Here is a 26,582-nt window from a genome sequence, read left to right as displayed (position 1 = left end):
CGGTTGTACCGCCAGTACCATCAAATCGCAGAATACCAGCATCGATGAGTCCTTGAACTCTCCTTTTGAAGGCAAGGCAGTTTTTCATAGAGTATCCCTGGTTCCCGGCGTGGTACACGCAACTAGCGTTTGGGTTGTACTATTTCGGGTATGGGGGCCTCAAGGGTGCCATATAATACGGGGATATCAATTGCTTCTCCAAAAGTTTTGGGTACAGTTCCCCATATGACACAGGAATAGGGGTAAATTGTGGTCTCTCGGAATTGGGTTTTGCTGGCCTCTGCTCGTTTTTGGGTTGACCTTGGGATGGTATTATATTTTGTGGGAATATGGCGGTTGGTCTCGGGTTACTTGTAGCGTAAACAGGGTAAGAAGAATAAGGAGGCGATGTTTGATAGTAAGGGGTTTGAGGAGGATAATAGAAATTCGAATGTGGATAATTTCGAGGTCGGGATTGGTTTAGATACGGACTCGGGGTATAGCAGCTTCCAATCCCCACCATATGGGCTTCTGGTTCTTTCTTCTTCATGGGCTCTACCCTTCTTGAACTTTCTTGACCTTCCATTCTACCGCTCTTGACGGCATTTTCTATAAGCTCACCAGATATTACAATATCCGCAAACTCCTTCGTGGCACTTCCCACTAGTTTGTCATAAAACGGCGCCTTTAAGATGTTGATAAAGAGGACGGTTATCTCCATTTTTGTTAGTAGGGGTTCCACTTGGGCTGAGACGTCCCTCTATCTCTGCGCATACTGTCTAAAAGTTTCTGACGGCTTTTTCTCCATCATTTGTAAAGTCATTCGATCAGGTACCATATCTGATACATGCTTGTACTGCTCACAGAATGCCGACGCCAAGTCTTTCCAAGATCGAATCCTTTCCCTACTGAGCTGGTTGTACCACCGAAGAGCCAATCCTACTAGACTATCTTGAAAACAATGTACAAGTAGCTTATCTTCGTTCACGTAACCGGTCATTTTTCGATAAAACATGACAAGATGTGCTTTTGGACATCTTGTCCCATCGTACTTTTTGAAATCAGGCACCTTGAACTTCGGAGGCAGGATTAGGTCAAGTACCAAACTGAGTTCTTTAGCACCTACTGCAGAGAAGACTTCAGTGCCTTCTATTGCCTTAAGTCTTTCCTCCAAGCTCCTATACCTCTCTTGAGCCTAGTGATCATCTATTTTCAACTTGGCTATTTCGACCGGATCACCTAAATCTGGAACTACAGAATTGGCAAGGGTTGCTCCGGGATTTGACAGAAATGTTCCTTGCCCTAGATGAGCAAATGGCATAGGTCGTTGTTCCAAGCCTGTGGATTCCCCTTGAGTATACCCTCTTTGTGCTACGTGGGCATGCGGTGGAGTGAATCCTGGGGGATAGAGTGGATCCTGGTCATGATTAATTCTTGATTGAGGTTCCATACTGTCGGGGTTCTGCATGAGTCCTTTTCTTTTGACCAAAACTGACATCATCTCCATCACTCTAGCCATTTGATCCTTCTGTTCAAGTGATTGCTCTCGAGATCTTACTATCAAATCCCTCGCTTCTTGCTGTGACTTAGCCAGTTGTTCTTGTAATTCCCTCAGGACTCTTTCCATCCTTTCGATTCTTTCATTGAACTCAGCCTCCATTGCTCTAGCTTGCCGACGTATTTTATACGAATAGCGTGGTTCCAGATTTGAAGTGTTGCAACTGCGAATTATATGATTCTAACCTTAGCGAATAATTATGGGATATGTATAATGAATGAATAAATGTACAATGAATACCAATCATGAAAGAAATGCAAGAAATTGGTGTTGATTTCAAGATAGTTCCTATTTAGGCATTTCATTAATCAAAAGAGTCTATTACAAAGCGTTTTGGTCACTTGTGTAATTGACTCCTTCATCAGAAACCCGTTTTTGGCAACCAATCTCTAATTGACATTTTCCTAACAAGATGCCTAGTCGTTTGACTTTTGTCGGTTCCCATGTTAATTGAAATAATTTTACCTAATTAGGGTCCTTTTGGTGAAAATCTAATGCATGTGATGAAATGTAATGCAAATGCAAGGGATGAATGCAAAAAGAAAGAGAGGCGCTAATTATGAATTCAATTCCATTAGAACAACTTTTCTAGAAAACAAATTTCTTTACATAAAACGGATTACATATGCGGCATTGCCCTCATATTCCAAACAAAGACACCGATCTTTTTTTTCATATCCGGATGTTATGGTCAAATCTTATGAATTTTTCAAAAGATGTCTCTATTATCTTCTTTCTGCTCGATCTGGATTGTAACCCGTTACTCATTTATCCCTACGATACTCGTTAGATTCTTTAAGACATGACGGCTTGAATCCTCAGGCGATGAATCAAAGTCGTGTTTTTCTTCATGAACTATCAGCCTTCTCTTGTTGTTTACTCAGACCATATTCAGACAACCGCATTATAATCCACTTTATCAAGAAATTCGCTTTCTTATGACAAACTATTCTATTTAGTAATCAAATATGAATCAACACTTTCTTTCTATGATGATGTAATGCAATGCAGTCATAACAAAACAAAACTCGTTAGTATAGGAGAAATAAATAACAGAGAAAGTACCTATTCGGGTGACTACTAAATTTAGGCGTGGGTCTACCTAAGGGTGAGCTCCTAGGGTTCTCTATATGTGGTCCAGTTCTAGAGAAAGAGTACCTGAACCTGCAGATTTCTCAACCCTCACCCATTATAGGCTCATATGGATCAAGTTCGACTCAGGGGAATACATTTCCCTATGCCCATGAGGAGGTGAAAACCTCACGAAGACATAAGTACGAATGTATTCCGGAAGCGATCCCCTAGCCCATGCGGAGGTGAAAACCTCACGAAGGCATAGTTTCTCACTCCCACTTAAAAGGTGTGACCACAGCGGTCATGTGATATGTAATGCGAGGGGACATAAAAACATAGAACTCAAAAAAAATATGAATAACATGATGAAAACCATAAAACCCATGAGATGCAATAAAAGTATCGTATGTTAAAAACTAAATTTTAAATTTTCAACAAAAAGACAGAAAATGATCAATTTTACAGCTTGACTCTCTTTGGTCCCCAGTGGAGTCGCCAAGCTGTCGAAACCATTTTTTGAAGGATAGGGTCGACTTTGTTTGGAAACAAAAATTAAAACGAGAGTCGCTACCGATCTTTATTTGGTGTGATCGGATCACCTTTGTTTTAATAAAACAATTTTAGTTTACTAAAACGACATTTTGGTCTACGAATTCCAAGAGAACAAGTTCGGGAGTCGGTTACGTGCGAGGAAGGATTAGCGCCCCCGACACACCCAAAAATTGGTACCGAATTGATTAGTTAGTGTCTTAATGTCGAAAATAAAAAATCGAGAATGAATTTGAAATATGATCTTTTCTATCAATATCGATTTTAAAATTTTTGAATTAGCTCAAAACAATTTGTTTAAAGATTTCCTTATCTCGAGATATCGGAGCATCACATCCCGTAAGTTAGGACACAATACCATGAATTCTCGAGCATAGGTGTATCTTTAATTTTAATTAGAATTTCGTGTATTTTAAAACTCAAAAGGATACTTTTCCATTTAGAACCAATGAGAAAATCGAAACCCCGTAAGTTAGGGCACAATTTCTCGATGTTCTAAAACGCAAAACATTGCCTTATTTTGAAATTTTTGTTTTTAAGTAGTAGCGAATATGGCATTTGAACGACGTACATTATTTGTTTGGAATAAAAAAAATCAAGCGATCCAAGTCAGGCAAGTATGTTGGGTTAATGTATGATATGATTTAAACTAGATAAAACAAAAAAATATAACATAGAGTACGTAATAACAACACAAATACAATATTATACAAGCAAATGGCAATAACGAAAATACGAATAAACTAATTATACCATACACAATGGCAATAATCACATAACATATGTAACTTGAATACTAATCATTAATAATCAAAGACAAGTGAATTAAAAATATTATAACGCAAATTAAAATGACTAAAATGTAAAACAAATTTTAAAATAATAAGAAATGAATTTAAAATAAATAATGAGAAAAAATTTAATCAACAATGTACAAAACAATTTAAAAATAGAATATATGTACACATATATATAGTAGGTAAGGAATATAAAATAAATAATACATATAAAATAGACCAATATAAAATATATGCATAAAGCAAGTTAAAATAAATAATAAGAATTTAAACAAACAATACATTAAAATAAGTTGGAATAGATGTAAAGTAAATAACATATAAAATATTTTAAATAACACATAGGTGAAATATTATTTTTTTTAAAAGTTAATAAATGGATTAAATAGATTTAGGACATGGTTGAAAACGAGTTAAAATTTGGGGTACAAAATTATAAATACTGGAAAGTTAATCAGGGACCTAATCAAAAACCAAACGAAATCTGAGGGTTAGAAATAAAAAATAAAAGAAAATTGGAAATGGGGGGCAATTGAATGGAGTTGCGAATGAAAAGGACTGATCGCATAAATATCCCTTTTAGGGAGAATTTACAACCCCCCACTACCCTCACGGTACCTTTTCAAATGATTTTAAAAAAGGTTTCCTACTTTTCTATTCTGTTGGTTCTTTTTTTTTTGAAGAAAAAAAAACCAAAAACTCTTTCCTTCCCCCTTTTTATTTTCATTTCTCTGAAACAAACCTATCTCTCACCAAGTTCAAGTGAGAAAGCTCCTATTTCGCCCTCCGAATACTCGTCCCCCCCCTTTCTTTTCCATGGCCTAAACGAGAAACCTGAGGGGTTTCGTGGCTCTTTTGGATCGGGGAATCTCCGATGGTGGCGAGACGCAAAGAATAGGTAAGTTTTCAGCCCCTCTTTCGTTTTTTATTTTTATTTTTAAAAAAGATTTAACACAGAAAATAAAATAAAAAATCTGAAGAAAGAAACAACCAAGAAAAGAAAATATGAAAACAACCTTTTTAATTCTCTTTTTGATTAATAATCTGTGTAATACAATCCCCTTTTTTGTATTTGAAAACAAAACCCCATTTTGTTTATTGATTTGCAGTAAATTTGAAAAGAAACTAAGAAGAAGTTAAAACGAAATGAAAACAAATAAAATGAAATCGAAGATCCACCTTTCTGTGTTTTTTCTCTTGATTGCTAGTCTCCTCGTATTACATTTTTACCAGGCTATATAGCCGAATACAAAAATATTTCTACTATTTTTTTGTTTTTTGCTCTTGTGGCCTCTCTATCTTCGCGTGCTTGTCTCGTTTTTGCAGGTGAAATGGGTGACCAGACGCGTGCATGGGGGCATGTGACGTGCGTGGGGAGTGGTGGTGGTAGTGCGCAAGGTGGAAGACAGCATGGGAGAGTGGGGATTGTGCTGGTGGCAGACAGCATGGGACTAGGGTTGGCTGCTGAAAATTCTTAAGATTAGTGGGCTGTTATTTGGGCTCTTTTTTATTGTTTTAGGTTTTGTTATTGTTTTATTTGTCTAGGCCAAAAATTGGCCATTACATATATAGACACCTTTAAAAATGGTTTTTAAGAAATAATACATTATAAAAAAATAAAGTGGGTTTTTTAATAAAGAAAAAGTTGAAATGATAAATAATTAAATATTCTTTTGAATTGAAAAGGATCACTTAACTTATAACAATAAACTTAATCTAAAAAATCTCAAAATCATTAATACAAAATATACTTTATATTTGCATTTTGTACCAAATTCTTGTTAAAATAGATCAAGTTATCTTTGGCCATGATTAGCTGATTTCTTGAATTATACCAAAAAAAAAAAAGCTCACAATCTAACAAATTAGTACTCTATCAATAAGTGATGGATGCAACAGTAAAACAAATTATATTCTTAAGGAGAAAATACATGTTCAAATCTTGATAACTACATTAATATAGAAATTACGCATAATTATAAATTTAGTTTTTAATATTTTTATTATTATTTTGGTTCTAATTCTATTGATAATAGGAATCAATAAGGGGTGGAAGTTGGTCAGAGATGTGATAGTCATCCTAACAGGCGAAAAGTTGTCGTGCTTCAGTGGTAAGAACAGTGGTGAAAGTGGTTGAAATATAGTAGAGGGGGAATGTTAGAAGGTTAAGGATTTGACTTCAGTTTTGAGATTGCTCTCCCTTGGCCCTGTTAGAGAAGTGGGAAGATTTATATACATGGGACAGAAGGGATGTCACGTGTTGAGGCCTCACTAACGGCAATGTTGCATCTTGTCTCCTTGCAGAGGCGGCAATGTGATTTTATAGATTAATTTTGTTACATTATAGGGCGATTGGTAAAAAATGAGAATGAGATTATCCAGTGCAAGGTTTGTTCAAGGGTGGCTCCACGTTGGAGGTTTGCTCAATGTAAGGTTCATTTAGGAATGACACATGTAACCGTCTATGGCGGTGGTATAACAAATTTTTTTTTATCATTTTAGCTCTCAACCTTTAAATTTTAATTAAATTTATTTATTTTTTAATGGAAAAACTAACTTGAGCGTTACAATTTTAATAGCAATGACATGGTAGCCCTTATGTATTTCATGAAAATTCAAAAATATTATTTAAAAATTTCATAAAATATTTTAGAAAATCCACTCAACAATGAAGTTGATGACCAAAAGTGACAAAAGAGATAAACATTATATGTTAAATTTATCGAAACACAAGTTGTGACCTATTGATAAGGTGTTCGCATTCCTTAGAAATAGTTTAGATTCAGATTGTCGTTGTATAAGAAAAAGTTAAATTAATCATTACGCATAAAAATTATATACTCTAAATGTATCAAATATTAACCTTAAAATGTTATACTTAAATAATAGTTAATAATTTAGTTAAGTATTTCTAATGCATAAAGTGACAATATTATTTTATAAAGTAATATTAACAAATTATTTTACACCTTGCTTGGACTAAAAGTAGCAAAGGAAAAGAAAGAGTGGAAAGTTAAAAAAAATGATTAAATTTATCTTGTTTGGATAATTAAAATTGTGACACCTCAAATTTTGGGTTAGAAGTTTTGGGGTTTTAGGGTTAGGGTCATAGAGAAGGGCGTGTTATTGTGTTTAGCCGCGTGTTTAAATGTTAGAATGGATTTGTTAGTTTAGTGGTAGATTATGTGTGAGATGTGTTAGTGTATCTCAAGGTTCTAGGTTCAAGTCTTCAGGTGCACATTTTGAAGAGCCTTTTTTATTTAGTTTTATTTTTAGTTAGTAATTATAATTATTTATTATTTTTATCAAATGAATTTTATAATTTTTCTTTTCTTTCTCCTGAACATACTCTTCCTCTTTTTCTCTCTGTTTCTTTTCTTTTTGGTTCTTTATTTTTCTTTTGAACGGTTTGCTTGGGGATTTTGGAGAGTCACCTCCTCATCGTCAAGTCAGTGCCGGAACATCTTAGATCGCAAAACAGGTGTGGGTTTCCTATCTTCTTCTGTTTAATATGCGAATTCTTTTTCGACTTTATGAAAAGTCGACATCGTGTGTGCGAGTGTTCGTAAGCCTGTTAATTTCGATGTCGTATTGCTGTCTAATGCTTAGAATTTGCATCTTTTCACATATTTTCAAACTATCGATGGCTAGAGAGTGCTTTGTGGCTGAAAGCATGTTTTTCGATGCTATTTTAGAGTGGCTTCGTGACCACACAAGTGGACATATGAGTGGCCACACAGGCGTGTGCCGATACATACGGCCGTGTGCTTTTGGGAATTAAGGTTTTCGGCTGATTTGGGCATCTCACGGCTGTGTCCCCCGGGCACACATTTTTCGAACTATTTTGTCTATCTATTTTCACAGGGCTATGTCCCCCGGGCACACTGGCGTGTGAGTTTGGGGATTAGAGTTTGAGTGATTTGGTGGCACCACAGCTGTGTGGCTAATTTAGAGATTTAGGGATTCCACACAAGCATGTGAGACCTTCACATGGTCGTGTCTGCCCTGTACTCTATTTTAGTGCAATTGGACAGAGAGTTACACGACATGTTCCCACGGCCATGTCCCTGGTCTACACGAGCATGTGCCTTAGTCACACGACCGTGTGCTCCTTTTAACACAGGCGTATGCCTCAACCACACAGTCGTGTGCCCCTCCTCATACGAGCGTTTGACCTCCCATAATGCCTAAGCATTTTCACACGGCCAGAGCAGACGAGCGTGTGGTCCTAAGACACCAAAATTTAGTTTGTGTGTGTTGTACGATCTGAAAATGTGTCTGTGTGTTTCAACCCTTGGCTAAGCCTTAGAAAGGGTAATTAAGACCTTGATTTGGGCTGCGGCTTATGTGATATCTATAATTGTCGTGTGAGATGTTTGACTTTGAACCCGGTTAGCTGGGTGTGTGTGTGTCTGTGTGTGCATATCTATTTCTGTCTGATTGTCTGTGGATGTGCTCTTTGTTTTCTATGTTAATGTATATATACATGCACTTGCATAAAGTTTTGGGTGGGATTGCAAAGTGAAGGGGGTCTGAATCTTATCTGATCTGGCAGTTTTACTGCAACATATTCGTATAGCGATTTATCACACTATACTGCATATGCGTCAGCTTTGTTGCATACTATATTCCGATCTGGTAGTATAACTACAACAGGACTGTTCAGTGGATTGCCACATTGCACTGTACAGTACATACGCCAGCTCTGCTACGTATTAATATCTGAGTGGCTTGGTCCACATATATGGCGTCTAGGGTTAGATGGACTTACGAGGTCCTATATGGTGTGTTTCGGTTGGTTGAGCTTAAACAGCTCTTATGGGGTGTGATTGGGGGACGGAGAGGTGTGTCAGCTAGATGGGTGAGTTTTATTACTTGACTGCATTTCATACACATTTATATGTATGTTCTGGGTGCTTGACTATCTGACCTTACGCTGTCTGTCTGTTGTGATTTGGTGTGCTCAAATGTTGTGTTCTGTTAGGACGTTAGTTCCTAATTTTCTTTTCTGACTCAGTGAATTCTATAAATCTGATGCGCTATTGAATTGATTTTTGTGATTTGTTTAGTGTTTCCCTTTTAGGTACCTTTTCTAATTTCCAACGCTGGGCTCGGTATGCGAAGGTCTCAGACAGTCTCAGTGAAAAATAAACTATTAGTTGGTTCAACTTCTACTTTATTTTTCAGTTTTGAAATGTAAAGTTTTTAAAACTGTGGCACTAGTTCCGATTTAAGTTTTATTCATTTTTATTCCGTTTATATATATTAACTTAACTGTAATTCTACTGATTGAATTTTAAATGATTAAATATTTCGATTCGACGTGACAACTTATTTTTTTTTAATTATCTATGATCACTTCGGTGATCAATGTAACATCCGAGATTCAGTTTAAACTTCTAAGCCGGGTGTAGGATGTTACAAAAACTAATAAAAGTGAAGTAAAGTAAAGTAATTTTAACAATTTTTGTTTAGATAATTCATAGAAAAGAAAGAATCAATTATAACGAACTCTTACAAATTATAACATTTTCATAAATTTATTTATAAAAGAAATAGAGGACAGAAAAGACTACATCTTAAAATTTTGTTCTACCTTCCTTTCCCTAGCTTTCCCCCAAAATTAGAGTAAATAAAAAATTTAACTTGTAAGGGAAAGCAGGAGATACTTAATTTCCCGTACTTTTCCTAGCTTATATTATTAAATCTATTCAAACAAAGGAAAGAATCACACTTTCCCTTACTTTCCATTCCTTTCCCCTCCAACTTCCAATTCAAACATAGGCTTTGAGACTCGTAAATAAAATTTTAGGGATCCAATTAAAGAATATTTATAGGCATATTAGTTAATACTTATTTAATTATAGTTAATTTTCTTTGTAAGAGCTCCACCTGTGTTTCAGAAAATTAGATGTTATAGTTATAATTAAGCTTCGATTTTTTGGATGACTAACTTTGAAGTGGCGTCGGCTTTGGAACATCCGGCATCTCCTATTCCTTCTAAGTTGGAAAGGGTGACAAAGAAAGTAAAGAACGAGGATACTTTGACGGCCAATAAAAGGGGTGATGTGGTAAATGCATGGAGTTTGGTAGATGATATATATTGAAGTATTGCCGGAGGATGTCACTATTAATCAGGAGGAAATTAAAGTATCCCGAGATTAGGTTTTCGTCTCAAGTGCATGATCTGATTGATAAATGTATGGAGAGAGTTTTGATAGTGTGGTTGCTTAGGAGAAACATTGGTTATAGAGCTCTAACGAATCGGCTATAGCTCTTTTGGTCGTCGGTTGGAAAAATACAACTTGTTAATCTGAAGAATGAGTATTATCTTGTTAAATTTTGTCACAATACAGATTATGAAAAGGCTTTATTGGATGGACCATGGACTATCTATGGAAGTTATCTTACAATTCAGCCATGGATCTTACGGTAATCCAAATTAACAAATAAATCGCATCCATCTCAAGTTCTTGCATGGGTCAGACTTCCTAGATTACCGTATCGGTACTATGGTCTTTTCCATACACTTGCGAATGAAGTCAGGCGTATTGTGAAAATTTAATGAAGTCAGACTATAATACTATTGGAGGGAGAAGGGGTAAGTTCACACGTTTAGCAATTGTTGTTGATTTTAACAAACCATTAGATTATATCTTTAATAAAATTTAAAAATGTAATTTTTTTGTATATAAATTTAAGTATTTTATTAAAAATATCTTAATTAAAATTTAAGGTTTTATTTCACTAGAAACAAAATTAATTTTATTAAAATTTAATATAAGAGGTTGATACAGATAACTAATTTAGCAAATAATGTATTTCACAGTTTATTGTTGTTACTATTATAATTGAAAAGTTGTTATAAAGGATAAAAATAAAAATATAAAAAAATCAGTTGTATAAATTGATATAGAGAATGATTATTACGAAGAGGAATAACCTTAAAATTTTGGTTTTTTTTACGTTCTTTTTAATATATATTTATATTAAAATAATTATTTAATTATCAATAGTTTTATGGCCTTTGATGGCACTCCTAACGACGAAGGTTTATTTAATTATTTAATTAACCTAACTAATTTGGGTCTTTTTTTTTTTTGGGAAATAAGTTATATGTTAGGTTAAAAGTAATAAAATTTATTGATCCTTAACTTTATTTTCCAGCATTTAATGCTCTAACACATCAAATTTTGAAGCACATAAATGTTGTTTGAACCTATTTTATGCTAATGAAATATTCATGATATTAGTTAAGATATTAATTAATAATATTTAGTCATTTAGTTAATATTAAAAACCTTTCACTTATTAAGTATATATTGATAAATTTAGTATTTCTTTCAAAACTTTATATGTATAAATATATTATATTAATAAATTCAACAATTAAATTATTAAATCATTAATAGTAATAATTAAAATAATAAAGAGCTAAACAAATATTATAGTAGGGTAAGTAACTCCATCCTCATATGTGTACATAAATGTGATTTATGGGAAGCCAAAGACAATATATAAGAAGGTGAGGAGTAGAGTGGAAGGAAATAGAGGATCAAAAAGTGGGGGTGTGCCATGTCGAGTATTTGTGAGTTGATTTTGAGGTTTATGGCGCTGCTGCTAACACTTGCGGCCGCCATAATTATCGGGGTAAACAAGCAGACCAAGTTCTTCCCTGTTCAGCTCAACCCAGCTTTCCCTCCTGTTGAGGTTGCTGCCCGTGTTAAGTGGCATTACCTGTCTGCCCTTGTGTAAGTTCAGTCAGTTCTTTACTACTATTATCCTTGTTATTATCATATTTGTTTCCATGCAAAGAAAAAGGGCAATCTAGTAGGGTTGAAATCCTTTCCACCATGCTCCAAAGTCACATATATACTTACAAGTTTCTAGTCATCTCTTGCTATATATATTACTTAACTCTCAAATCCTTGTCTCTTATAAGAATTAATCTATATGTACGTAAATGAATTTGTTGTCTTCATAGACATGTTTATCACCAATTTATGCAATCATATTTCGAAACAAAATTATTACACGTTTGGTTGATACTTTGGCTGCTTTTTTTGTTTTCTTTCATAATGATAGTTTTAAGACTAATGTTTGTCGATTTGGTCATTTTGGTTCTCTGTTTCTGGATTATTTTGGTCTTCAACTTTCAAATTCTAGTTAAATTATTTTTTGTTGAACAAAAAAGCCAACTTTGAGATGGCAACCCATATTGTAGTTTGTGTACTTCATTACTAATGTGGATAATTTTTTAAAAAAATTATGATATTTTTTAAATTTTTTGAATTTTAAAATAGTGTCGCGCAAGTTATCACGTTAGTGCTGAATTGAGCCGATATTTTTTTCAACAAAAAACAATTTGACTAAACTTTAAAGATTAGGGGCCAAATTCATCTAAAAATAGTGTCAAAGTAACAAATTGGATAAACATTATAGGCTAAATTTATCATTATGCATACATAATTTTAATAAGGTAAAATTAGGTATAAGTCTCTATACTATTTGTAAATGTAGAATTTAGTCCCTATCTTTTATTTCTAAGAATTTAGTCTTTTTTTTAGATTTCAAAAGTCAAGTCTAACTGTTAATATTGTTAAAACTATTTGTTTAAATTTAAATTTATTACAAAGTCATTTTTTAGTTACATTGCTATCAAACGAGTTTTTTTTTTCAAAATGTCATATCAATAAATTTAACAATGTTATCAACTGAACCTAAATTTTAATATCTAAAAAGTAAAAAGATAAATTTTAGAAATAAAATTATAAGCACTAAATTTTGAATTTGTGAAAGAATATAATGACGTCTGATATATTTTAATATTATAGAAAACAAATATTAAAAAGTAGAATTTGTAGTAAGCCCATACCTACGTCGCTATCAATGAGCCAGATTGGACAACTGTCTTGATCTTATTATTTTCCTAACCCAAGCCTAGGTTGGGTCAGTACCCATGTTACTTTTCAAAAAGATATTAAAACATTAAACTTTCTATTAATTTTATATTTATAATTAAATTTAAAATAAAAATATATATTTGTAGTAAAAAATAGGCTTGAATTTGGTAACTTTTCTTTCATTGAGGTAAACTAAGCAATTATACTCACATTGGTACTTGAACTTTTTTTATTCATATTAGTCCTTGAACTTAACAAATGTTTCCATATTGGGGTCTGAACTTAATGGTTTTGAAGGATTAATTTAGACAAATAAAAAGTTCAAGCACCAACATGAGGATAATTGGCAAGTTTAGAGCCTAACTTATTTGGTTGGAATATGTTTTGGCAGGTATTCCCTGGTGGCAAACATAACAGCAAGTTCATATGCAGCGCTTTCGACCCTGATTGTGTTGGCAACCAGAAATGGGGAAGCAGGGTTTGCCCAAGTTATCACTATCTTTGATGCAACGATTGTTGGGTTGCTGTTTTCAGCCAATGGGGCTGCCTTAGCTGTTGGTATCATTGGTTACAAAGGGAACTCTCATCTTCAATGGAACAAAGTTTGTAATGTTTTCGACAGTTTCTGTGACAGAGTTGCCATTTCCATTGTTCTGTCATTGGTCGCTTCTTTTGCGTTTATTGCTTTGGTTGCTTTAGCTGTTCTATCTTTGCAGAAGAGATTTGCAACTAGAACTTAGAAATAATATTATCATTTGATGTTTTTATTTGGTAGAGAAAATAAATTCTTTGTGGGAAACAAAAATTAAGAAAAAGCTTGTATGATTTGTTATTTTATTAATTATTACTATTTGGATTTTCTTTTATCTACTTTGGGTGGATTTTTATTTCTCATTTTTTATTATAAATAATTGGATGTTAAAATGAATTTCTCCTTTCTTTAACACATCATATCCAAAATGATTAAACTGACCAAAAAATCTGCTTAATACGATATTGATATTTTGAAAACTCGAACCAACTTAAAATCTGGACCATAATTTAGAGACCTCTAGTGCAATTAACCCTAATAAAAATAGAAAGTCACAAGCTGCAATTTTACAAGAGAAAAAATGGATATATTACCATCAAATTCTCTAATGTTTGTTATTATTACAAATTATCATATAGCGTTTACATCAACCATAGAACCATTCACAGTTTCATTTTTTAACTCTGAAATGGAGAACCCATAACCTGAGAAATGTTTATGAGAGAAGACATAAAAATGGCACAATCATTTGAATAATAATACACTGAATCATATAATCAAATCCAATGACGATGATGGATCGAGATGATCGAGACATGATATGCAAATTCGAAGAATTCATCTCCGTTTTTACAGTTAACGAGCAGACCTTTAGAAGTCCGGAGCTCACCAGCTTCGGTTCTTCGATCATGATCTCATCACTGAGGGAGTTCTGGAGGGGCGATCGTCCGGGTGTTGTAAGATCTACAGTGACTGCATTTCTGTCCGATTATGTGAAAGTAAACCTCGGTAGTGTCGTCGCAGTCATTGCATAGAATCCAAACCTGCATTTCAATGGCATAATCAACTCGAATGACAAGGATCAAAAATAAAAACAGCAGATTATTAGACATGAACATGGACTGAAATTATGGACCTTCTTATATCGGTAATCCTCCGGCATTAGGGTCGCTTCAATCTGTCAAAAAGCAAGATAATTCTTTCATGAATCAGATTCGAGACGAAAACATTTACAGTTCAATGACCTTAAACTTGAAGAAACGTACCTCTTCGTCCATCCTCTTCCAGACTCGGGACATATCGATCACCGACTTTGAGCATATGGGACAGCAATATCTGAGCAAAAACCATGAATTTATATTATGAATGGAACTCAGATTGTGAGCAAACTAATTCAGGATTGGGATCGAGCTTTAAACAAACAAGAACAAACTGTTGCTTACTTGTCACGCTTTAGCATCTCATGGTAACATTCATAGTGCATCGTGTGACCACATTTCATCACAGTCGTATCTTTCAACGAATCGAAGAGGTACTAGAGAAACAGAACGACCTATAATTAGCGAAGGAGAATAGTTCGAGATAAAAACAGAGAAAAATCGAAAGACCAACCTCGTAACATATGGGGCAGTGATGCTGCATCGAATTCTCCACACAAGTATGATTACCTCGCAAGGCAACAGAGTAGCAAGACCCTATGCAGATGCAGATTATATGAATAGATACAACATAGAGCCGAAACCATGCCAAACACTAGCAGTTCGCAACTACGTTAATTGGATTTCAGGTGTATCCCCTAACCATGTCTAGATATGTTTTGGAACAAGATATTTCACGAAAAATGAAAAATCTAACCAAAGCCACCATAAAATAAGAAATGGGGATTGAATCTAAACTAAGAATAAGACCATCAAAATAATTAAGAAAGAAAAGATGAGATGTTTAAGTACATACCACACTTCTTGCAGTGAAAAAAATTCTCTCGGCCACCAACTCTATTTCCAAAACCATTCAATTAGGTACATTCACTTGCATTTGAATAGTTAAATAACAAAATAATAGCCATATGCATATTCGTAAATTGAAAGACAGAGAAAACTAACCTGCAGATCCCACAATCATCACAATGAAACTGCCCTTTCTCAGTCTGCGTTACATATAACAAAGATCAATAGTAATTAACTAAAATTATCAACTACTTCAAATTATATATGTGTCAGCTTACATCATCATCAAAGAAGTTGCAAATTTTACAGAAGTATTCTCCCATATTGACTCCGCAATTTGAACAAAGTTGAGCAACCTAGAGCAACATAAACCAACATCAAATTTGAGAACATAAAACAAGAACAAAAATGGGTATGTTTGTATCTAAAAAGTTACAAATCTGAAACAAACATACCGGCTGCTCTGTGTCACAAACCGAGCAAATAACCTTTAAAAAAATGGAGATTATTTACATTATAAACACCAAAAAAAGAGAAGAGAAAATGAAACTAAAGTGAAAAAGCTTGTTTTTTCAATGTCGTACTTGTTTAACATCTTTTCGAACAAGCTCGTGCCTGTCAAAAGGGTTACTTAACAGGTTCTGAAGCCAATACAATAAGTACCCAAATCAGCAAGTTGCATAAACAATCAAAAAATTACGAACTTTTCAACTTAAAACAGAGGGGGAAAAACAGGGGAATGTAAATGAAAAAGAAAGTACCACAGCTTCGTTATGGCAATGCCGACACGAGAAAACCTCGTTGCAACATGGAGCTCGAATCTTGCATCTCCTCCTATAATGTTGGCATCTAAAAAAAATCCAGAAAAACAAACAAATAAATTATATGTGGAAATGAATCTTTAAAAGAAAGAAAGAAGAGATACCCATATCCCATCTTCCCAAAATGGAGGCGTTGACTGGCTGAAGAGGCTTCCATCTCCATGAGTATTGGGGGTAGGAAAACAAAGAAAGATTTGGATTTACTATTTGGGTTTTATATTTTCCAGATAAATCCAGAAAGAGGGAGGAGTTTCCCGATTACGAAAGATGGGGTTAGTTTGGGTGGTTTGTCGTAATCCTCAAAAGAGGAAGAACCGAAACGAAGAGAAATGGAGGCCACCCCACCTTCAAGAAAAGGCCACTCATTTATGTACTTATATTATTTAATTCATCGCCATATGGAAAAGACAATAATTTAATGGGAGGAGATAGGATAAGGCAGATGATGGACGGTTTATTGATTTATAATTTCACTATTTATAATTGTTATAATCGTTTACATATAAAAAATTTTGAGTTTCGAAATTAAATTATATAATTTTACAATATTAAAATTTTATAAATTATAAAGAGGTTTAAATAGAAATTTTTCATTTTAAGGAGGACTAATACAAATTGTTAGGGTTGACAATGATTGTTGACGTTCTAGGTGATACAAAAAAAAATGTCAATTTTCACTATAAGTGGTATAGAGAGTCGTAAAAATAAGATTTATTTAAGTTAGAAGAGTATTGGGATAAAATACATTTATAGTGAAAAAGGATTTAGAGAGCTCCATGATTGCTTTATTGATATAGTTTAATTTAGAATCAATTTAAGGTATGGTTCGGATGTGACTATCTTTAAGGTCAATAAGTTTGAGAAGTTGAAAACACTAAATGGTTATCCTTAACATGATAATGCCCTTTTCGTGGTGGTGTGGAGTGTTCATGTACAGGTATAGGGGTATGGCACTAATATTATAACATCTTATGTATTTGCTAATGATGCTACATTGGCTATGTTGGCAAGGTTGAGGTATTGGGTCATTGAGGACTCAAGTTTCGAGTTTCATCATGTGTAAATACTATAGAGAGATTCTCTCTTGAATTTACTTTGGGTTGGAATCTACCATAGTTGGCATTGTTCGAATATATTCTAGATTTCAGTTCGATTGTGCTCTGTATTAATTTCATTCTAATTATAGTTACTTGGACATGTATTGTCTTCATAATTTTAAATTATATAATTATAGTCTTGATTTAAACAAAAGTTGTTAATTTATGTTGTTCCTAAAATGTTATATAACAAACATATTATCACATATATAATGTCACATTTGCTTGTTATTTTCACATAGCACCCACGTTATTCTAATTAATAGAGTTGATAGTTATTTTTTGAGCTAGAACTAAAATTTCAAATTTCAAAAACTACACAGACTAAAAATAATCAAATTAGATAATTTGGACATAATTCACTATTTACACATAATATGAGATCATTAGCAAAATATGGCATAATAATTTAACTATTATCGTTTTTGGATCAGGACTCAATAATAATAGAGTTTGAGGTCTTATAAAGGTTTAAATAAGCTAAAGATCCCAGTACTTTTCTCGAGATTTAAAATTTAGTCCTTATATTTCAAATTTGAAACATTGAATCCCTATTTTTTTATTTAAAATCTTGATTACTCTGTCAATTTTGGTGTTAGAAGTGATGATCTGGTTATTATAAAAAGGTAAAATAATTATTCTACCCTTCAATATTTATACATAAACAATACAAAAAATATTTTAAAAATTAAAAGTCTTTTTCATATTTTCAATAAAATATAAAAAATTACAAAATGTAGAGTTGATAGATTTTCAATTTTTTTAACCCAGCGAGCCGAATCACCAATTGATCTCTGTCTCTTTCTATTTTGGTTTTCTCAGGAAGGACCTCTGAAAAAATTCAAGACAAAGGAACAATTGTTAAAAGCTACTGCACTGTAAATTCTACCAAAACGCCAACGTTTAGTTCCATTCCTCGGCTTTAATTTTTATATAAATATGCTGTGAAGTGTGAACCACGGTGGGTATTGGGTTGGTGAATGGTTGTGGATGTTGCTGATTTTCTTAATTGAAAATTTTAATTATTTTAATTTAAATCAATTCATTTTATTTTATTTTTAAAAATTATAATAATATTTATATACATTATAATTAAATTTGCATAAAAATATTTTTATATAAAATTATTCTGATTTAAAATAAAACAATTTATCCAAATTTGATTTAATATGGATACCCAAAGTACCATGGGTAAATAACACATTTTTAAATTTTGGAAATTTTTATATTTTTCATATTTTTAAAATTATTTAGAATAAAATTTTAAATTTTTAATTTTAAACTTTTCACGATTTTTATATTTTTATTAAAATATGAAAAAAACACTTTTAATTTTAAAACATTTTTAATTGTTTATGCACTTTTAAAGAGTAAGGATCAAATTGTCAAAAAATTATAAATGTTTGAGGGCTAAAAATTATTTTACCTTTTCTACTGAAAAAATTGACAGAAGGACTAAAATTTTAAATTAAAAAAATGAGGATTCAATATCTCAAAATTAAAAGATGAGGACTAAATTTTAAATTTAACCTTTTATAAAGTACAAGGTAGTGTTATTAATTAATATATCCAATTTGGTGTGATGACTTTGTGGGAAATGAATGAATGAAAAAGAGGGGCGCCGCAATGTGAGCGAATCATTTTCAGACTGTTAATTTTCCTTTTTCAGGCATTTTAACAAACATGTGCATGCGGTACACATCACATCATCTCAACCCTAAACTTTAAATGGAATAGTAAAAAGTTTTAAAGTATTTTTTTTATATTTCGAAATTAAATTATTCTCTTTTTTTATTTTTTTATTTTTGAATTTAAAATTCAAGTTTAATTGTTAAATTGTAAAAATTTTATATTGAGATTAATTTATATGATATTTTGGAATAAAAATATTTATTTTACAGCTATGTTAATCAATTGTTATCAGTAGAGGAGCCTTAACCAGTGGTCGAGGGGTTGATCATCACCTTGGGTATAGAGTAACTTTAAAATTCGTAGTCAACATCTACTCTTTAATGAACTTACAGAATGCAAGAATTAGTTATTGGACTAAATTTTAAATCTATAAAAATATAAAAAAATTAACAAAAGATTTCATTTATAATCCAATTAAATTTACTTTTTTAATTTGATTGATAGTTACGATAATGATTGATTTGAACAATATTTTAGAATGTAGCTATTGTGAGCATAATTGTTATTATTTGATACTTTGGGTTGTTGAAAAGAATATGTACGTTTAGAGAATTTGTCAAAATTTGATGGTTAATAAAGTTCACATCACCTAATTTTGTATTATTTGTTCATCAGTACAAAATTAATTGTTTCTTTCTTGTACGGTTTAAGTATGATTTATCATACTCTAATTTAAGTTTCTATTTTAATTTTCTTAAGATGAAAGATGTGTGGTTTAATAAATTGAAAAATTAAATGTATACGGTAAAATTGTTTAGTATATTAGTAAGATTTTTTTTATATGCGAAGATGTGTGGTTTAATTAATTGAAAAATCAAATATTAAATATTAAATATTAAATTTTATAAATATTGAATTTATATTATAAAATTATTCAATATATCGATTATGAGGAGGATTCACTTATACCGGTTAAAACTTAAGACTTTTATATTATTAATATTTTAACAATCCAATAGTCATATTTCATGCTCCATTCATGTAGATAATGCAGGTCAAGTTTAGAATAAATTGAAAATTTCTAATTATTCTGTTGGATTGTTAAAATATTAATTGTATAAAAATTTAAAGAATGTAAAATCACTTAAGTTTTACATTGATGTATTTTTTAACACTTCATTCAAATAAACTTGTTAGAATAATTATCATCATCGGCCCAAAATTCGAATGAATTTGGGACCGGATCCTAATGAGCTCATGGGATGAGCTCCCTCTCCTACAAGGTTACACGTGCATAAGACCTTATAAACACGATCTGAGTTTAGAGTAAAATATGTATCTATATGCGTGAAACTATCTAATATGTCATTTTAATAAACAGTATCCATATAATATAAATATGCAAAAATTATTACCTAAGAAAAATAAAGAAACACTCAACAAAACTTATATACTTTTATTTAACCCTTAGATTTTAATTTATATGTGAATTTTCATTCAAAATAAAATTTTAATTAATAATTTTAAATATGTTAGCCTTTAACGTGTGTGTGTCTCTCTCTCTGTATATATATAGTAATCAGATCTGAAGGTGTCGATGCAAAGAGTTCTTTTCTTGTACATAATTCCAAAGAATAAAAGGAAAAGAAAAAGAGAAATTCTAGAATTGTGTGCACTGTTTCGTCAGTGGCAAGTGAATTGTATCTTTGAGAATTAAGATATACGCATAGATACGATCCACTTTGAATCCATTTTTGCGTGGGATCCAAAACATATCATTATAACCACAAAAATTCTTTAGTATTTGTTTTCATCTAAGTCCAGGGCGGGTTGGACCACCCACTGACACTTTTATTCTTTCACCATAAGCTGCTGCAAATTAAACTATCGATATGGGCAACAAATGATTTTTTTTCTTGATTTATTCAGTAAGATGGATCCGTTAACCAACCATTTAATAGAAAAAGAAATGAACTGATAAAAAAAAAAACCATTAAAACCGGTTACAAATCAATTAGAAAATCGTTAAAATCGAATTTAAACTAGTTTATATATCTTACTAGAATTTATAAAATGATTGTTTCTGTTTCAATATTACTTGTTTCATTGTTTGTATTTATTAATTTTTTTATTTTTTATTTTGTCATGATTGAACTGAAAATCAGTAATCTAATCGCTTCAACCGCCTACACCAAGATTCAATTAGTTTCTCATGAATTATAAGATTCAACAAATGGGAGGATATTAGGAACTGGCCATTAGCCTAATATCCATAAATATAATAAGAAATGTACACATTTCGGAGGATATTTACATGAATTCATTCCTAACGAAAACCTACATTAGTAATCTTTTTCAATGACATTTTACATTTGCTTCAATGGCAGAACGAAAACGTAGTTACCTGAAGCAGTCAGAAATCCATAAACCGTGGAAGGGTGAAACCATAAATTGATCAATTATGCACTAGCTTTAACTTCCCCTTCATTCGACCGAACACGCATGGCTGGTGCTCTGGACAAAATGAAATTTCCTTTGTGATCCGTTTTGCCATACTCCGCAACACGAGGATCCATCACGATTCTGCATGATCTCCATTCTTGGCACATTAAATCGACACCATAATAGTTCAAATGGTCCATGATGCTGTTACCTGTCACCGACCTACAGTAGAAAGTGAAAATGGAAGAGTTCCTAACAGATTCCCACAGTAATAACACAACGTAAATCTATCCATGCCATTATTTTCCTTTTCTTATCGAGAAGGTGAGAGGAAACGATGAGTCTCTTAGAAATTAAGAAATGAAGGAGGCAAAGTTGCTTAAGCTTATGTTACTTGAGTGTGATTATTGGAAACGGGTACATGTCTAACACGGGTATGTTCAAATATTTTTTAAGTTGTTCATGCACTTGGTGGAACAGATCCCGATACCCATGTTAGAAATGTGCTAAACACAGATGACTCAAGAAAATTGAAGGGTCAGAGCAATATAGGCTTAAGTAATAAATGAAGTTCATTGTACTGATAAATTTCCATCACAATCAAAATCAACATACCAAAATAGGCTTACCTACTACAGGTTGGATCTTCACCGGAACCATCACAGACCTTCTCAACTCTATAAACCAGACTTCCCAGTCCAAGGGAATACAGCCACACCTACAAATAGAATATAATTTAACAAACTTATCCATGATGTTCTAAGTTTAATCAGGCTGCAGCCTTACATGCATCAAATATGAGTCCTCTATCCATCACATCTCCAATATAGAAACTTTAGGCTTAAAATGTCAAACAACAGGGCACAAGTGCATCCTTACATTTATGGATGTTAAATTGTATAGACACTCAAAAAGAAAATAACTTGATCATATTTATATGCATGGAACGCAATAACCATTAGTACCATGAGAAAGTCTCTTTCGAGAGTCATTAAAAACATGCGACACATCTTTATACTGACATTAACTGTCAGTGTTACTCAAGAATCAAGACAACAGATGGATATTAGTAACAATCCAGGCTTCCCTCATGGCAGCAAAAGTTTTTATACTGGAAGTTACATAACATTCAAATTTTCAATAATCAAGTACCAATAGTTGATATAATCCAATTAGTAAAACTCTCAGGCCTACATTTACATTTACATTTACATTGCCAAGTAATACCAGAAATCATAGAGAATTAATTTCAACACTCACAGATACTTACCTCTCTAGGAAAGTGATGGTATGTCTTTTGAGGGAAATAATAATAGTATGGTGGCAGATGAGGGACGATATCATGGTCATTTGTCACTCTAATTGTATTTGGCACGAGTTTGGCATAGAAAGATGCAAACGCAGCATTCCCAATCCGAGGCTGTCCAAATGTTATAACTTGAACACTCTTAGCTTCATGATTAACCTGGAAATAAAGATTCATGTTCGCATTACAACTCTGACAAAGCAACCAGCAAAGCTCCCAAAATTTAAGAATGGAAAATTAACTGAAAAGATTTGGAAAAACCATGCTACATAATTCAAACTAGTGTTGCAATATAGAAGGTTTCACATTTATAGCACAATGAAAAAAGAATAACAACATATTTCCAACTTAAGCAAGAAAGATTCAAGATTACCACTAGATCAAGTGCACAAAAGGAAGCCATAGCCCCTCCCATTGAATGACCTGTCACCATGATATCAAGGTCCCCATAGAACTCTTTTGCTTCTTTAACTGCATGCAGAACTCCGTGGCGTATGGTTGTGTTGTGGTAAGCAGTATAAAATCCATGGTGCACCTGAAATAGCCAAAAAAGACAAAAGATTAATTACAATCACTCCAGCAAAAATACAAAATTTGGGAGGAGTTTGTTATGCATACCATAGCATCAGGCATGCCAGGGTAATTTAAATCAAGCTGTTTCCAGAATAAGTCTTCAACCCAATTCTGTATGCTGCAAACAGACAGACAAATCAATCAAACAGAAAACAGTAAAACATATTCATTTTTAGAAAGAACAAAGCCTATCAGTTTCTCCATACTTCAAATCTTGTTTATCACTTATGTTTTGATGCCATGAATAACCTTCTTTTGAAAACATTAATTGAACAGAAACTAGAGAAGCAAATGACGTTAGAACCTGTGTTCCTGCGTTCCTCTAAAGGCAATAACAACGGCATTAAGATTCTTCGCCACTCCGACAAATGCCTATCAATTTATAGTCAATTTCATGTCAATTATAACCATTAATTTTAACACCTACATGGGTTGTGATTTCAATAAATATCGAAGCACACAAAGAGATGCACCTGTAAACAGTTCTCAATATCAACAACAAGCTCAATAACTTCAAATCCCTGTTTCAATATAAAGGAGCATTAGTACAATACATTCAACTAGAAACCTAGTTAAACATTGAAGATCAAAGAAGAAACCACTAGAAAATCAAGTACCTTAGTCAAACCATTACATCTTTCACAAGTCCAAGTAAAAAGTTCCGTCAAATCTGAAATGTACACCTACAAGAACAAAATTTTCCCAAGCTATCATAACAACAATAATGAAATACAAAGCAATATAAAGAAGCAAACAGCAGCGCTTATAAAACATCTAGACAACAAAATTGAACCCATTGACTTATCTATTCTAAGAATCCTCATGTCACTTGCTTCAAATTTCATCCAACTATGGAATATGGATACATATAAATGAATAAATCAGCTCATTATTTAACCAACTGCAACACAAAACTAGAATTTCCTCGAAAGCTACTTAATCCGTAAAAGCTCAAATTCATAAGAACAAACTTTACCGCGGAAGCGTATTCTACTAAAATGGTGGCAAGCGTATGATTGTAGACGGGGAGTTTATGCTTGTGGTCTACCTTCAATTCTGCAGTAAATGGAAGCAGATCCCTTAATGAACTAGACTTTAAAAAATCTCAAAAGCTACAAAAATCAAATAAAAATAGAAGTTCTTCAGCTGATTACTACATTTATTTGCATAAATTAGGAATCATTCATGATAATTATAACAAAAAGACCTAACTTTAAAAAAGAAATTTTCAGAAATTAAAATAATTGAATTCAAAAAGTACCTCTCCCACAAGAAGATGCAATTAAACATGTAAAAATCACCAAAATTAGCCAAGCTTTTTGCTCCATTATCTGAAATCAAACAAAAATCTATTAGAAATCGTAACGAACAACGAAAAAGAAAAGGAAAAAAAATCAAAGCAAAACCAAACCAAACAAAGCAAAGCGATGTAATCAGAAATGGACCTTGTGAAAAGCGGATATCGGAGCTCCAATCAAGAAAGTATCAAAGCTTATTGACGGCGAGTATGCGGCCTCCGATAGGCTAGAGCGGCGTCGTTTTGGAGGGGGGGTCAATGTCTTTCAATGATTAAGAAGAAGAAAACACTGGAAGAAAAGGGAAAAACCAAAACGGATATTCTTTTCGTATTTTCATTTTTTTTTCAATTACCTAAATTACCCTTGTTGAACTTTTGTTGTTGACTGCCTGTTATGAAACACTGGGGGTAGATATAGATGGGTAGGATGGTAATTTAGAAAATTAGTTACGTGCAACAACCACCATGAGAAATTAATTTCTCTCGGCTTGGAGATTTATTTGCAGATAGGATTGGGCGAGTCCACACTGTTCTCTTTTCTTATCTATCTGCTTCTCTGTCGGCTGGGCTGTTTTTATTTTATATATTAGTATAATTATAAAAATATTTATTTAAGTAATTATAATTAGAATAAATCAATATAAAATATGTGTATTTGAAATTCAAAACATATTTAAATAAGATTTGTACATGATGGATTTGAACCTAAATATAAATAAAGAGAAAATTTATATATGATAATTAGATATGATAAGACTTGAATTTAGATATTTAAGAATTCGAGATTTCAACTTGGCAAGATAGTCAAGGAACCATTGGCTGCTTGGATTTTGAATATGAGAAGTAGGACAATGTTACTCATTGAGTTATGGGTAAATTATCTATTTTGTCATTTGAGTTTATTCACGTTCTTATTTAGGTCACTTATTTTAAAAATAAATTATTTTAATTACTAATGTTAGATAAGTTGTCGATTTGAGTCACTCTACCTTTAAAATGGGTTTGATCACTGAATGAAATACAAACTTAACCTGGTATAATAACAAAATTAGCTCTCAATGTTTATCCATTTTACTAATTTAATCTCGACTTTAAAAGAATAACAAATTTAACATTTAATATTTACACATTATACTAATTTAGTCATAATTCTAAAAGTTTAAAAATACATAAAATTTATTAAAATATATAAAACACTCAAAAAAATATAAAAAAAAATGATGCAAAGCAAAATACTCGACATATATTTAAAAAGTAATTTCATAAATGCCGGGAAAATTTGTTTCATCAAGAACTTCAACTAGTATCTTTTTAAAATTCATCCCAAAAAAACCCATCAATGGTTGCAAATAAAACAAATATATATATATGCTAGTTTTTATTTTGTGCTACGCTTGGGTTAGATTGTGAAGGTGTTCATGGGTCGGGCTCAACTAAAAATTTAGGCTCATTTAATAGGCTTGGGTCTGGCCCAACCCGAAAAATGGGCTTAAAATTTTGTCAAAGCTCGACTCGGATAAAAATGTTAAAATTCAGGCCCGACCCGGCCCGCCCACATTAATTTTTATATTATTTTTGTAACAACCCAAACCCGGCCCAGACGTTATGGCCGGATCCGACATGCCACATTGAAGCGTTCAAAACATTTTATATTGTTGATCCAGAAAAAACCTACTTAGTTTTTTAAAAGATAATTCCATTAAGGGTTAAAGTGAAAGGAAGCTGTGCACCAGGTAAGAAACCGGAAAAGAGGTGGTGAGTCCATCGGACTGCTTAAGTACCAAGCTCCCTTCGGATCCAATCCTAGACATGCATACCGCCATTGCCACACCTTAACGTCATGGATATTTCTAGGAAACCGATTTGATTAAGTCATTTTTAGGAAAAGTGATTAATTTTGGAAAATATTTTCATTGCGGAAGCTTTGCTTGTTGTCGTGTTATTTTGAAATCAACTGTTGTTTTTGAAAACGCGCCCTAAAGCTATCCAGTTTCAACAGTTAAAATAAGTATTACCTATCTTAGTAATACATATTAAAACCATCAAAAATAATTAAGCGACCTTATTACATTTAAA

The 26,582-nt window shown here is 32.6% G+C and overlaps 3 protein-coding genes across 4 annotated transcripts; 1 reads left to right on the top strand and 2 right to left on the bottom strand.

The window, feature by feature from the left end:
- The first annotated feature begins 11,440 nt into the window (after positions 1–11,440).
- LOC108474657 (CASP-like protein 1E1) lies at positions 11,441–13,726 on the top strand. Its single transcript, XM_017776652.2, has 2 exons — positions 11,441–11,708; positions 13,252–13,726. Exons 1-2 carry the CDS (start codon positions 11,533–11,535, stop codon positions 13,598–13,600), a joined length of 525 nt encoding a protein of 174 aa, XP_017632141.1. The 5' UTR covers positions 11,441–11,532; the 3' UTR covers positions 13,601–13,726.
- Positions 13,727–13,956: 230 nt separating this feature from the next.
- On the bottom strand, positions 13,957–16,604 carry LOC108474656 (E3 ubiquitin-protein ligase MIEL1-like). Of its 2 annotated transcripts, XM_053025937.1 has the most exons (13): positions 16,264–16,604; positions 16,100–16,187; positions 15,923–15,979; positions 15,794–15,826; positions 15,617–15,694; positions 15,495–15,538; positions 15,346–15,386; positions 15,004–15,086; positions 14,835–14,926; positions 14,658–14,727; positions 14,528–14,569; positions 14,261–14,435; positions 13,957–14,096 (listed from the first exon to the last, which is right to left on the bottom strand). In XM_053025937.1, exons 1-12 carry the CDS (start codon positions 16,320–16,322, stop codon positions 14,310–14,312), a joined length of 813 nt encoding a protein of 270 aa, XP_052881897.1. In that variant the 5' UTR covers positions 16,323–16,604; the 3' UTR covers positions 13,957–14,096; positions 14,261–14,309. The 2 variants fall into 2 exon arrangements, with proteins under 2 accessions (XP_052881897.1, XP_017632140.1); XM_017776651.2 differs by having other exon boundaries at positions 13,957–14,435.
- Positions 16,605–21,132: 4,528 nt separating this feature from the next.
- Positions 21,133–24,906, bottom strand: LOC108474388 (lipase). Its single transcript, XM_017776295.2, has 11 exons — positions 24,655–24,906; positions 24,471–24,540; positions 24,186–24,265; positions 23,827–23,892; positions 23,683–23,730; positions 23,514–23,581; positions 23,255–23,327; positions 23,010–23,171; positions 22,601–22,795; positions 21,960–22,048; positions 21,133–21,552 (listed from the first exon to the last, which is right to left on the bottom strand). Exons 2-11 carry the CDS (start codon positions 24,535–24,537, stop codon positions 21,348–21,350), a joined length of 1,053 nt encoding a protein of 350 aa, XP_017631784.1. The 5' UTR covers positions 24,538–24,540; positions 24,655–24,906; the 3' UTR covers positions 21,133–21,347.
- Positions 24,907–26,582: the final 1,676 nt, after the last annotated feature.

The sequence above is a fragment of the Gossypium arboreum genome, chromosome 3 (assembly GCF_025698485.1).
Source record: "Gossypium arboreum isolate Shixiya-1 chromosome 3, ASM2569848v2, whole genome shotgun sequence".
Lineage (NCBI taxonomy): Eukaryota > Viridiplantae > Streptophyta > Magnoliopsida > Malvales > Malvaceae > Gossypium > Gossypium arboreum.
Note: the sequence above shows the minus strand (reverse complement) of the source record. Positions and strands in the feature narration are given on the sequence as shown.